Genomic DNA, 12640 nt, shown 5'->3' on the forward strand with positions numbered 1-12640 from the left:
ATAAGAAAAAGGAACATCTTCCTGGGTGCATTATTTAGGTCAATATTACAATCATGTTTCATACATATCAAAACTTATTCTTTTAAAGCACTGAAAATCAATAATCTCCGAGTCTATGACAGTAATGACAGGCACGCTTAACAATAGTTCTAAAGATTTCCACGTGAGGCGCGGCCAAGGATCTTTACTGACGGTTTATACATGGTCTATATCTGGCGGGCCTGGGCCCGACAGGCGACAGAAGAATATTACAACCGATCCAGTACCGCCGGTAGCGCCGATACCATCCAGGCATCCACATTGAAAACACAAACTGATATATATTTTTGTTACAAAAACCTACAAAAATGAGGCTTACCTTAATATTATCCAAAATAGGGAAATATTCTACCGAATATTCTAATCTCCCTGAATCGTACATTAAAAGAGCTATGAAGCAAGTAAGATTTTTAATAAATTACGTCCATCCTAAACTCAAGATCTTAACTTAATTTTTCAAATGGTTATCATCTCGTGTAATATACAGTAAGTACATCTATGTTTCATTTGATTATTTTATTTTAATCATAGGTTTATTGGGAAGCACCAAAAGACATACCACAGTATCTGCCTGTAACCCTGGAAAAGAAAAAATTCAGGTAATTCCCTTCATGCAAATGACAAAATTTTTATTGTCAGAAAACAGTCGTACATTAGTTTGTGTTTTCAATTTGCAGGTATACAATGAACCGCCCGTGGACAGAGGAGTTTCGAAGACAAAATCTTGTGAAGAGAAAAAAGGTCTTTGTGGAACCAATTAAAGAGTGGGCATTTTTTAGAGGAGACAGGGTAAATTGACAAATTCACCTTAAATTAAAATAAAAAATCATTGTGTGTATCTGAATTAGGTTGAAGTTTTGGTCGGAAAAGATAAAGGAAAAATAGGTTTAGTAAATCAAATCATTGAGGTAATAATCATTAAGAATTATTTTGTATAAATGGAAAATATGTATGTTATTTATTTATCTTTACTTAGGAAAGAAATTGGGTAGTTGTCGAAGGCTTAAATGTGCATTACAGACGAATCGGTAGGACAGAAGATTTCCCTGGTACAATGGTTCAGTCTGAAGCACCCCTCTTGGTTACCAATGAGGTTGCATTGGTTGATCCTTCTGATGAGTAAGAATTTCATTAATTAGTAGTTTCCTGTTAATGATACTATACTAATGATATTCTGGAGTAGTAAAGGCACTAAAGTGGAATGGCGGTTTACGGAACAAGGAGAAAAAGTAAGAGTTTCTCAAAGAACAGGGCATATAATACCCATTCCGTTGTCAGCTTCGGAGACCATTGATTTTAAAACAAGAGCTGGATACCCAGGTAAACGGTCTTTATCATCTTTCAACATACAGAATGCAATCACAACATTGATCAGCAAAATTATCAGAAGGTGTACATATATATTTACGCATCATTTATATTTTAAATTGCACAAGACGCGTAAAATCACGGAATATTTTTAAAGAATGAAACGCTATACATACATTGATTTTACAGAGCAAGAAAAAGACACACGGGCCGCAGACGTATCCGAAAATACCTACGTCCCACAAAGCAAAACATTTGAAATGGACTTAATGGAGCATTACAAACTGGAATGAAGTCAGTTGCTTGCGTGTCACTGTAGCAAAATTGTTTGAATATAAAAGAAATAATGCCCACAGTTAAATGTCCACGTTCGTACCTGTTTGCGAATTTTCACGAGTGCACCGCGATATATATGTTAACACGAGTTTTGGTAAACTGGGAACAAAGGCACAAGAAAACAATAAGCAACGACTATCGGCCAAAATCAAATCAATAATAACATTCATAACAGAGGGGGGAAAAGATAACATTACAGTCAACTACATATGGACTTGCACTATCCTACCGACACATTTTTCGACAGAGATAGTTATGATGGTGCATGGCACCTCGAGAATCAATCATACAAACCACTTACTGGTTGAAATGTTTGACCTTTACGAGTGACTAGAGCGCGATCATGCCTATTTCGCTCTGAGGTGAAACTCGATACTTAAGACTGGAATATTAGCGCTAAATAGGTCAATAATGCATCACATGATGCAGCACTTTTTGCCATCTTCTTCTTCCAATCCAATCACTGCCGGTGTCCCTTTCCCTGCATTAGAGTCACTATTTGCGCTCTCGGCTGAACTGGTACTCGGCTCCCGTAATTTGGGAAGATACGCCTTCATGTCAATTCCATCTCTTTCAAAAAACAACATGTAGGCTGTCTGTCCTTCGATTTGATTGGCCGATGATTCCTTGTAGTAAAAAAAAATTTAACTTCACTGCTTACAATTTCTTTTATGAAAAATTCTTACCTTGCATGTTGAGTCGTTGTAGTAGAACCATTTACCGTTAGGATTTTTGGCATAAGAAATATAGTGACCTCCTCCCATGATTCCAGAATGACACTAGAAAGAGAAGCATACATTTGATCAATCCTTATTTTAAAAGAGTTTCAAGTTGTGCAATTTAAAGTACCACAGCGGCGTAAAGGCTGTAGGTTATGTCCAGCTTATTGTATCCTGGTAGAAGTCGATGTTGATGAAAGTCTATAAGATCCTCGTCGTGAACTGGATGAGTCATTAGCGAGGTGGACTCGAGTCGTTTGCGAGTCGATTCATTGCCGTTGATCACTTCCGAAAGATTTGGTGGATGCCCGTTGGAATATGGAGTGGACGAAGTGGAAAGCTTAGGATTCATATCATCACCATTAGATTCGTCGTTAGCAGAGTCGACGATCCCATTGGGAGGTGTGGAAGAAGTAACTATTTGGCGGTGACGGACTAGCGTTTCGCTAGGAATAGCTGCTAAAAACTCAGTGAAATCCAAGTTGTTATGTGGAAATTGAACGGCCTTGTGAGACTTAATCCAGCGATGATTTACAAACTGGAAACGTTTCAGATGAACAATCTAAAGAAATAAATACATAAAAACAGAAAAGTATAAACATACAGAATACAGAAAAGTAAAAGCATAAATAAATGAAGAAAAAAAAAACTAAATAATATTTATAAAATGGATATTCATGCACATTTATGGCAACAGCAAAATAACAGGAAAAAAATATTAATCTTACCAGAATCGGAGGAAGTCTCCATATTTGTAGTTTTTTAGTAGCTGGCTGATGAGTGGCACATTTTGGACAGTAATATTTCTCGTCACCTGAAAGCTGTTCCTCTCGCGTGAAAGCTTGCAAACACTGTTCTAAACTGACTGGTTCAGTTTGTTGATGAACCGCTTTAGCTACGCTGGGATCTTCTTCAAAAACCTATAATGAATTTCGTTAAAAGAAGCGAACCTTCAATATTTGGAAATCAAGCTTGCCTTTTCGAGCGATGTTTGATAGCGAAGATGAAGGGCCGTCGGCTCCCAGTCAACGGCGATACAGTAATTAAGGACGCCTTCGACTGCTGGCGAATTGGTCTCACTACCGTTCGGTAGAGGGTCAGGTGTCGGTGGCAGCGGGCATCCTTTACAGAATTTGGTCCACGGGCACAGGCCACAATGGATTCCATTGGCCTGGACAACTTTTAGAGTGAAAGGGAACTCGTAGCCTAGACTGTCATCGCTAAATATAACACGTTTAAGTTCAAGATTTCACGAAATCATCTAATATAGCGAATTTACCAGTCATGGGCGTGATTCGGAAGAGTGCCACTATCAGTTGGTGGAGAAGGCGAGACCAGTCGAGAGACCAGTGTCCACACACATCTATACAAGTCTTGACTCGTGGTCTGTAGCAATAACACTTTGCTGCTTTCGTCTCCTGGATGAGATGAAACCCCATCCGTAGTCCATGCTAAAGGGACCAATAGTGGTAGACCGAAGAGACTAGGCCGCGTTTTGTGTGGAGAGACGAAATAGAGATCTTGTCGTATCTAGAAAATTACAAACAGGTTAAACAAACAAAAGAAACTGGAAACATTTTGAATTTTAAGAGACCATTTTTCGATGGTAGACGACCAGGAAAGAGGCTCCCATTCCCAGAGCGCCGTTTAGTTCTTGAGCGCTACTGTTATTACTCGTGAGACTAACTGGGCTGCCCAAACCACCGCTGCCACTGCTCGTGCTGGCCAAACTAGAGCGATCACCACCGTTTCGGTCTTCATTGGTCCCACCGTTTGTTGTTGGACGATCGGCAGGTGACCGTGGTGGCAGGGATTCCTGTCCGACGGTTGACGAACCATTCTAATAATCAATTAACATAAAATAATTTAGTAACTTAAATATCTCACATTAAGCTTAACTTGATGAACTGATCAAAACGAAGAACGACAAACAAAGAACGACGTAAAACAGGTATTCGACAAAACACAGCTAGACATCCCAATCCTTTCCATGTGAGATGAATTTACACATATTAAGGGGTTAATCTACAATAGAACTTCAAACCTTGATACACAATTGAATTCCAAAATGTTTCACCATATGATAAAAGACGTTATACAATCTTAGTTTTGAACCACTAAATAGGATTACAAAGAAATGGCAGAGATAAGTCAACATGAGACAAGAGTTGGGTAAAGTAGCAAACATCCACGACCATTTAGTTGGCAAGTACTAACGAACAAAAGCAGGGAGAATTAACAAAGGGCACAAGGGAAATAAGCAAAAAAAAAATAGGAAAGAAATAATAATGATGGTAAGAGGCGAATACCTTTCTACAGAATACGGTGCTCATCACGTTCATGCAGATACCGACGGGTCGTCTTACCTCCGAGCTGGTGTTTGTGTTGCCGCCCTCTTTGATATGAAAGACTTTCGCTGCTTGGTTATTGGAATGATCATCTAGTTTGTTGTTGTTCGGACTGGACTGATCTTTGGCACCTTCTTCGCCGTCTACAAGACCGATATTGCCACCATTTGTGGGAAGAAGATGGATGACCTCAGAAGAGTTCAGCACTTGATACGCGAATAAGGCAAAGCCAGACGTAGGTCGAACCTTGTTGCTAACCCCCGGAAAGCTCTGGATCACGTAGTAAATTTCCATTAGTATGAAAATATTTGATTTAACTAGTTAAACTTGCCTTAATCATTGCCCCAGATACTTCTGCAAGTAAAAGATGATCGTAGGAGACCTGGCACAAAGCGGCGAGTCTTTCTTTAAGTAGCAGATAAGTGGCATCCATCGGCAAACGAAGACCATATTTTACTGGAACTGATCCGTCCAAACGAACCACTGTTCGGCAAACGAAAACCATTGTGATATCAACTAAGTATTAATTTTTTTTTATTGTGTGAAAAAAAGCTTACCAACAACTTCGACATGAACGTAACTTTCGAGAGGTAGAGGTAGTGACAAGTAATTGAATGGGTCAAAGCGTACGCTTTCACGCTGACACACTCCGCATGTTACTTTCGATTTCAGTTGTCCATGGAAGAGCTCTACAACAATCGAACGGTTTCGCAAAAGATGGTTCTCCCACGCCTGAAATTGAAAGTCAATCATAAAGAAGAAGGATAAAATAAAAATTATAAAGTGACAACCTCTTGGGCTACAACAATATCCGGGCGTCCTTCACTGTCGCTTAATTCCACGTAGGGCTTATCATGAACTCGATTCAAATCTTCGTGAAGACCGTCGAGCAGGAATGCCAAAAGCTCCTGAGCATCGTGTTGCTGATAACCATTGAATCTCGGAGCGTATTTACCAATCGTCCACTATTTTCAGAGAGAGATTTTTTAAAATGTGTTAAAAATTTTTTAACCAATATAATTTTTACCCGTAAGCGAAGCGGGGCAATAGTGCGAGATCTCCCTTTCCAAATATCACGAATCAAGTCTCCGTAATCCTTTGCGATATTGCCTTTCATTCCAAGGGGGTTATCTCTTTGAAATGTTAACGAAAAGTATGTAGATATAGTTAAAGTATCGAAAATAGCACTGCATTGTACCTATTGAGTTCCAGAAGATGCATACTTGAGGTGAAGTATTGGGTTAGGGCTTGCGTATTGCTTACGCACTGAAGGGAAGCGTTCATGAAACAAGTATTGCCTAAATTGTTCAACCCAGTGGCGCCTTTCTCGCTAGGCAGGGCTAAAAATTAAAAAAACAAAAAAACATTTAACAATCTATTGTAATTCAGCATTTTGTACCAACACATACCTTGGCGATATTTGTCACCACTCTGGCCAGAGAGAGAGACCATTTCTTCTGGCCATGTCAAATCTTTGTTACGCACTTCAATAAGAAGTTGGTCATTGTCACGACAAGAAAGAGAAGCAAGTGTTGCATTTTCATCTTCCAGCAAGACCAGACAGTGCTGTTAAAAAGAAAAATAATAATAAGTAAAAAATTGGCTAAGAACTAAAACTCTTCTAAAATAAAATAAAATTACATCGTCTTTCATGAACCACAATCGAACATCATCAAATTTTAGTCGTAATCGGCCGCAAAGGTATTCGTATGTCTGACTGACTGTGGCTAATTGACTAAATGCTGCGACGTAAGCCAGATAGCGCCGTGGAGTCTGCTGCGTAGCAGAGGGAAAGTAGCCATATCCGCCTGCTAAATGGAAGAGCATTAGAAATTGATTAAAAAAATGTTAAGTGTTGAAAATCCAACCAAGGGCGGCGGCACCGTAGCCTCCTACGATGCTGTTCCAAGATTGACCGTTCCAAGCAGGTCCGTTGTCGTTGGCAGTAGTGCTGTGCCTTAGGAGACGAAGCAGCAATGGATATAATTCCAATTCAATTGGATCAGCATCCGTAAGTTGAACGGCCTTAAGCGAAAAGACATACATAATATAACATAACATGAACCAATAAATTAAGCACTTTTACTGTACCTGTCTCGGTAAAGCTGGGCTACCTCCATACCACGATGACAATGCTTTCCAGATTGCTTCGGGAACTACTTCATAGTCCTTGCCTTTTTCTAAATCTCGTCGGAGTCGACCTCCTTCTCCAGTTAAGACAGTGGCCTAAATATGAAATGAGCAAACTTATGCATTATCCTAAATCACAAAAAATCTTAAAATTTACCTTGATTGTCGACGTTGCTACCAAACATGTATTATCAATGGCCCTAGGTCTGACTACAGTGTTCAGATCGCTTCCAGAATCAGATGAATTATTTTTCAGAGAAGCGCTACTTGGTACACTTTTGATCGTTTCGTCCTTAAAATAATTTAAAAGATTTCGATTAAATTGGACAATATGAACAATAAAAACTACAAAGTATTCATACCTGGTTTGTCACATAGTCTGACCACTGTTTCCACCAAATGCTTGATACAAGATACCAAAATTCGCCCACTCGGTAGCCACGTTTAACTTCGCGTCTTAGCCAATTTTGAATTAATTTCCCTTCTTCAATGCGCGAAGCGGGGCGTAATCCAAGTACAACATGACATAGCTAAAAGAATAAACAGTAATACATAAGGGGGAAACAACACTTCACAAAATACAAAATCTTTTACTTGATGCAGCATGTCGAGTAGGTGTTTCAAACTACTTCGGTTGACCGCCCACATTAGAAATGTTTCAAGATCAACAGATTCCATTTCGTTTTTAATAATGTCGGAAACCTCAAGAGAATCACAGTCACTCTCATCTTCAGGAAATTGATCAACAGCAAGCTGTTTCAGGCTTTCAATCAACTGGGTAACTTCTGAACGACAGAAAACTCCATCACGGTCGAAGTCAAAAATTTTAAAGCAAACTAAAAGAAAAACAGTCAGTCAGTTACATCAGAATATTCAGAATGAACTAAATAATAAACATACATTTTATCCTCTCAACCAAAGGTCCCCGACAGGCGGCAGAAATTCCACAAACGATTTCCTTAAAATCCAGGTGCCCGTCGCAATTTTCATCAAATGCAGAGAACAATCCACGGGCAATGGAAAACTTGGAATTGTCATCTTCAATAACTGAACTGATGGGGGCAGAAGCAAACGAGAGAAATAGTTCAATATCAAACTTCCCATTCGACGATAGGTTTTTCAGCTGCCAATATTTTTTCTCGAGATCAATAATCTCTTGTTCATCTAAGTGGGTGACACCAGATAACGTTTGGTAAAATGTTGGCGTCTCGAGATCGTTGGAAAGTGTTATAGGGCAAGGATCACTCAACAACCACTCAGTAAGAGATGTTGCACAAGGATATGTAATAAGCCATTCACGAAATTTGGAATAGTTAACTGCTTCAGCCTGCAACAAGACAAAAACACATTTATTTGACTATTTAAAAAACTGTAAGGATTTCACACATGTACCTCATCAAACAAATTGGATATGTTTTCCAGATTCCATCCATCAGAATACTTTGTTGTGTAGTTAATAACATCATCCTTGGTCACTACACTGTTCATATCTTTAGCATAAAGACTGAATATGACTATTAAAAAAGTTGACATTAAAACATGGAAAATGAAATAATGCAAAAAAATAAAATAAAATTACATCTACACTTTTCATCCTGATGGCCTCTAGTGAGAAGGACTAATCCACTCAGGAGATCTTTGAAAGTAATACCCTTTGTAGTTCCACACCATGCAGTATAAATAAGCTGTTTTAAAAAGTAAATTTTACAATAACAACTCTTTTTTAAATACTTCTGCCTCACATACCTCAGCCAGGTTGTTGGGGACTGTGTCACCAAGAATTTCAGAAAAGAAAATACTTTGCTGGAGTAATCCACTTGGCGTTGCATACTTACTGAATGTATCTTTGAGTCTTTTGAGTTCAACAGTGTTCACTGCAGAAATATCAAGTCAGAGAAGTTTGAATGCCAACATTGTGGAAAAAAACATAATATTATTAATCTAAAACGGGTAATTACCACGCTTGACGGCTTCTTCGTAGCTGAGGACTTGAGGTTTAGAATCCTTAGCACCCATGGCGCTGATCAAATTGCAAGTTACACTGGCGATCGCTTACCTAAAAAAAACGATTATCACTCAAAGAATCTCATCTCGTTCAGTAATTGAATCCCATAATACATAAATTCATTTCAATAACAAAATATTTAATGCAACAACGTCCAATTCAACAACTTTCAAGTTAAAAAGCCATTGACATTGAATAACTTTATTCCCTTCTGTTATTTTTTTTGCTGTCGCCATTCGAACCCTCTTCTCACCACGATTACATTACCTTTTCATTGAATTAAAATAAAGTCTCTATCACTTTTCTATTATTTTTCTTACTTCTAATTACTTGTTTTATTTTAAATTTGATTTTTTTGAGAAAATTATTATTGGGAGGAATTGCTCGATGAAAACTTGAGATTGAGAGTGCGTTCTACGGTCCTGCTGATTAGCGAAGACAGCAATCTTTGAAACCTTGCACCGTGAATGACGAAATTATCTTTTTACATAGTTCTAAAAGTGATAGGTATACTATCTTTTTCAAATAATTAATGAAACACTTAAAGTAATAAATGTGTTGCGCTCATCACTTCAATAGTAATTACGGCCTGCAAGGCTGCAAGGGATTCAACGTTTTTTATGCTGATTTCATTTCATTGTATTGATTTGAGAAAGACATATTCTAGACCTATGTATACTTGAAAATAATTAAGGAATTACCGAGATCATTTTTTATTCACTCTAAATTTATTTTGATCAAAGAAATAAAAAAATCAGGAACAAAATACATTGCTGCCATTTTGACATCCCACCAAGCGGACATCTATAGTGAAACCCGGCAATGCTTTCCTACGTAAAGACTTAAGGTTTCTTTAAGAGTTAAATTCTTTTTAGTCTGGCAAGTCGGCCATTGACAGTGCGTGAAAGTAAAAACCCGCTTGCTGATCGGTAAATATCAGATACATCCACGTATGTATGTCTTGTTAAATTTAACGTCAGCGTCTAAATTATTTGAGCAAGTCAAAATTTACAATTGTATCCAGTACTGTGTGTCGAAAAATTTGCTTCTTGTAAATCTACCGTAAACAAGCTCGTTCATTTCGGCTTGATAAATACTTGTTGTAGGATGATTTTTTCCTATTTTGATTCACTCTTCGTGTTGACTAAACGTTAAATCGGTTCTCATGCCCTACAGATTTACTTGCTTTCAAATCTTTCTAGATTGTAGTTTGATTGTTATTATTACATGACTTGTTTGATGAATATTAACATGCCATTTTTTCCATTTTTTAGACCACCATGGGTAAGATCATGAAATCAGGAAAGGTCGTGTTGGTCCTGGGTGGACGTTTTGCCGGCCGAAAGGCAATCATAGTCAAGAACTATGATGAAGGAACCAGTGAGAAACCTTACGGCCATGCCCTTGTTGCTGGAGTGGACAGGTATCCCAGGAAAGTCACCAACAAGATGAGCAAAAAGAAGGTTGCCAAGAGATCCAAGATCAAGGCCTTCGTCAAGGTAATATTTCTGTCGAATCATTTAGGTAATAGTAAACACATTCCTTAGATCCGCTGTTGGGGCCTTTACAGGCTCAACCTCCTTACCGGAGGTATATCGGCAGTGAATGAGTCATTGATGTGTGAAAGAATTATACCTCCAATGCTAGAACATTGCCTGTGCCTGTTAACTTGACTTGTCAAGTGAGTTCAGGGCCAGGATGTATTCTGGTGCTGGGGACAATTTTTATAGTTTTAGTTCATAGTATAGTTCGTAGTTCTTGTGTCACATCTAATTTGTTAAATCAATCTTGTTTAGATTGTCAACTACAACCACATGATGCCAACCCGTTATTCAGTGGACCTCAGCTTTGACAAGAATTTGGTCAACAAAGACTCCATCAAAGATCCCTTGAAGAGGAAGAAGGCGCGATTTGCCGTCCGAACCAAATTCGAGGAGAGGTAAAAACATTTCAAGATTGGTTTATGCAATATGTTTCTAAGGAATTTTTCATTGTAATGATAGGTACAAGTCCGGCAAAAACCGTTGGTTTTTCAGCAAACTGCGATTCTAAATGCTACTGGCATGTATCCTATGACAAAATAAATCACTTGGATGCAAAATGGAAATGTTTTTATTATTCTTAACACAGCGCACATTTTGAACAACAACTTTTTGATGTTTGAAACACGTTTAATTTAACGACATAAAGCAGCATCAATTTGCGTTAGTGAAGGTAGAGCCATTTTAATTTTACGGCGGTAATTAACGTCTTTTTGAATGGGATTACGTTCAAAGTATACAGTTAGCAATGTAGTAGCTCCACGAAGTCCATCTAGTTGATTCCAATCTTCAACCAAATTGTCGTTGAACCAGAATTCTTCCAAGTGGCCTAATGTGTCCAATCCCTGGATCAATTTGATCCTGTTGCCGGCGAGATCAAGGGTTTGTAATTTCGTGTTGTTCTCCAAGTTTTCAATCACCTGATCAGAGAATGTTTATTAGTGTATATTTCAAATGCAGAATGAACCATAAATACCTGGATTCCATTATGCGATAAATACAACTCTTCCAAGTTAATTAGTTTATCGAGATTTGCAATAGTTACGATACGGTTACTCTGTATGCTTAACAGCTTAAGTTTGCTTAATGACTGAAGATTGTTCAACTGAGTTATTTTGTTTTTTCCCAAAAAGAGAGACTCCAAATTAGTAAGTTCATCCAAATTCTCAATTACCTGTAATAAAATTTGAATATTAATAACCTGCAGACAATAGAAAGGCATAGTAATTACCCTAATCCTATTGTCTCCAAGTTCAAGCATCTGAAGTTCTTTCAATTTAGAAAGATTTTCAATTTTCTCAATCCGATTGGACACTAGAAACAATTTTTTCAAGTTGACCAAGGTATCCAACCCCTGGATAGTCTTGATGCGATTGAATGACAAATCAAGAAGTCTAAATAATACAGGGCATTTAAAATAAACTTAGTTAAAACTTGATAATTAAAAACCTTACTCAAGATTGACAAGTGATCCCAGGTTTTCTATTTCAGTTATCTGGTTGTCATAAAGCTCCAACTCTCTCAAAGTGGACAGCATACCAATGTTCTCAATCTTCTTGATAAGATTCCAACGTAAATATAAGCCCTCTACTTGGGTCAAACACTCCAAATTCTCGATTTTTGCAATTCTTCCATGATTGAAATCAACTTCAGTGGCATCAGGATCCAACACAATCAATTCGTTTGTTTCGATTTCTTTGTCCACAGATTCTTCTGCTACGTTTTGCGACGGGTCGTTAGGTTCACCAAATGCTTCCATGTCTACTCCTAGCAATCACGTTTTCCTAATAAGAAAATGAGCACTTGGGAAAATCTTGTTACCTTTTTGGTTCCTTAAATGAGTGTTTTAAAAAACCTTCATACCTTTTGGGTTCTCAAATGGCAGACCGAAACTTTGCGACCGACTGTATCAGACCGCAACGTATTTGTTTGTATTATACAGATTTGTGAAAACAAATTCGTCTGGGTGTCGTTTTATAGTGCATGGAAAACTACAACTACCTACGCGCATTTTTAAGGAAAAACCGTGAAATTCAAAAAGGTTGGAGCAAAATTAAAATCCCTACTCTCTAGTTGGACTTGGACTTGGAACTCCCACTCAAAGGTAAGAAACAATAAAACGTGCCAAAAAAGAGAGGAAACACGATTGAAATTTCAAATTGCTCAAACGAGTGAAACAACCAATGATTTGCATAACTATTTCCGATTCCTTGC

The 12640-nt window shown here is 38.0% G+C and overlaps 4 protein-coding genes and 1 non-coding gene across 11 annotated transcripts; 3 read left to right on the forward strand and 2 right to left on the reverse strand.

Moving 5' to 3' along the window:
* The first annotated feature begins 252 nt into the window (after positions 1-252).
* On the forward strand, positions 253-1708 carry LOC124328569 (probable 39S ribosomal protein L24, mitochondrial). The gene is made up of 7 exons (XM_046787421.1): positions 253-440; positions 571-638; positions 717-828; positions 888-947; positions 1016-1158; positions 1223-1359; positions 1537-1708. Exons 1-7 carry the CDS (start codon positions 348-350, stop codon positions 1638-1640), a joined length of 717 nt encoding a protein of 238 aa, XP_046643377.1. The 5' UTR covers positions 253-347; the 3' UTR covers positions 1641-1708.
* On the reverse strand, positions 1353-9134 carry LOC124328481 (ubiquitin carboxyl-terminal hydrolase 32-like). 2 transcript variants are annotated; one of them, XM_046787255.1, is made up of 25 exons: positions 8839-9134; positions 8627-8754; positions 8460-8565; positions 8273-8394; positions 7781-8207; positions 7475-7716; positions 7243-7410; positions 7038-7172; positions 6842-6976; positions 6619-6775; positions 6392-6558; positions 6160-6316; positions 5949-6090; positions 5778-5883; positions 5542-5715; positions 5308-5482; positions 5082-5233; positions 4712-5020; positions 3997-4242; positions 3682-3932; positions 3379-3622; positions 3131-3322; positions 2533-2964; positions 2370-2462; positions 1353-2309 (listed from the first exon to the last, which is right to left on the reverse strand). In XM_046787255.1, the coding sequence occupies exons 1-25, from the start codon at positions 8894-8896 to the stop codon at positions 2100-2102; spliced, it is 4728 nt and encodes a 1575-aa protein (XP_046643211.1). In that variant the 5' UTR covers positions 8897-9134; the 3' UTR covers positions 1353-2099. The 2 variants fall into 2 exon arrangements, with proteins under 2 accessions (XP_046643211.1, XP_046643210.1); XM_046787254.1 differs by having other exon boundaries at positions 6392-6561; positions 8839-9133.
* Positions 9135-9688: 554 nt separating this feature from the next.
* LOC124328594 (60S ribosomal protein L27-like) lies at positions 9689-10986 on the forward strand. 3 transcript variants are annotated; one of them, XM_046787448.1, is made up of 4 exons: positions 9689-9835; positions 10160-10384; positions 10682-10824; positions 10889-10986. In XM_046787448.1, the coding sequence occupies exons 2-4, from the start codon at positions 10166-10168 to the stop codon at positions 10935-10937; spliced, it is 411 nt and encodes a 136-aa protein (XP_046643404.1). In that variant the 5' UTR covers positions 9689-9835; positions 10160-10165; the 3' UTR covers positions 10938-10986. The 3 variants fall into 3 exon arrangements, with proteins under 3 accessions (XP_046643404.1, XP_046643405.1, XP_046643406.1); XM_046787449.1 differs by having other exon boundaries at positions 9708-9814; XM_046787450.1 differs by having other exon boundaries at positions 9713-9839.
* LOC124330616 lies at positions 10419-10607 on the forward strand. Its single transcript, XR_006916836.1, has one exon. It is a non-coding gene; the product is annotated as a small nucleolar RNA SNORA53 (small nucleolar RNA).
* LOC124328549 (protein phosphatase 1 regulatory subunit 7-like) lies at positions 10980-12575 on the reverse strand. 4 transcript variants are annotated; one of them, XM_046787387.1, is made up of 5 exons: positions 12290-12575; positions 11881-12193; positions 11658-11820; positions 11403-11600; positions 10980-11346 (listed from the first exon to the last, which is right to left on the reverse strand). In XM_046787387.1, the coding sequence occupies exons 2-5, from the start codon at positions 12183-12185 to the stop codon at positions 11062-11064; spliced, it is 951 nt and encodes a 316-aa protein (XP_046643343.1). In that variant the 5' UTR covers positions 12186-12193; positions 12290-12575; the 3' UTR covers positions 10980-11061. The 4 variants fall into 4 exon arrangements, with proteins under 4 accessions (XP_046643343.1, XP_046643342.1, XP_046643341.1 ...); XM_046787386.1 differs by having other exon boundaries at positions 11881-12210; positions 12290-12573; XM_046787385.1 differs by having other exon boundaries at positions 11881-12228; positions 12290-12563.
* Between the last annotated feature and the right edge of the window lie 65 nt (positions 12576-12640).

This window comes from Daphnia pulicaria, chromosome 3 (assembly GCF_021234035.1).
Source record: "Daphnia pulicaria isolate SC F1-1A chromosome 3, SC_F0-13Bv2, whole genome shotgun sequence".
NCBI classification, from domain to species: domain Eukaryota; kingdom Metazoa; phylum Arthropoda; class Branchiopoda; order Diplostraca; family Daphniidae; genus Daphnia; species Daphnia pulicaria.

Coding starts and splice junctions, on each gene's coding strand:
- LOC124328569 (XM_046787421.1), top strand. CDS start 348: ATGAGGCTTACCTTAATATTATCCAAAATAGGGAAATATTCTACCGAA. Junction 948..1,015: donor TAGTAAATCAAATCATTGAG/GTAATAATCATT, acceptor ATCTTTACTTAG/GAAAGAAATTGGGTAGTTGT. Junction 1,360..1,536: donor AACAAGAGCTGGATACCCAG/GTAAACGGTCTT, acceptor TTGATTTTACAG/AGCAAGAAAAAGACACACGG.
- LOC124328481 (XM_046787254.1), bottom strand. CDS start 8,896: ATGGGTGCTAAGGATTCTAAACCTCAAGTCCTCAGCTACGAAGAAGCC. Junction 7,173..7,242: donor CAGACTATGTGACAAACCAG/GTATGAATACTT, acceptor AATTATTTTAAG/GACGAAACGATCAAAAGTGT. Junction 2,463..2,532: donor ACAGCCTTTACGCCGCTGTG/GTACTTTAAATT, acceptor TTCTCTTTCTAG/TGTCATTCTGGAATCATGGG.
- LOC124328594 (XM_046787448.1), top strand. CDS start 10,166: ATGGGTAAGATCATGAAATCAGGAAAGGTCGTGTTGGTCCTGGGTGGA. Junction 10,385..10,681: donor AGATCAAGGCCTTCGTCAAG/GTAATATTTCTG, acceptor AATCTTGTTTAG/ATTGTCAACTACAACCACAT. Junction 10,825..10,888: donor CGAACCAAATTCGAGGAGAG/GTAAAAACATTT, acceptor TTGTAATGATAG/GTACAAGTCCGGCAAAAACC.
- LOC124328549 (XM_046787387.1), bottom strand. CDS start 12,185: ATGGAAGCATTTGGTGAACCTAACGACCCGTCGCAAAACGTAGCAGAA. Junction 11,821..11,880: donor GGATCACTTGTCAATCTTGA/GTAAGGTTTTTA, acceptor TGTATTATTTAG/ACTTCTTGATTTGTCATTCA. Junction 11,601..11,657: donor TTGGAGACAATAGGATTAGG/GTAATTACTATG, acceptor ATTTTATTACAG/GTAATTGAGAATTTGGATGA.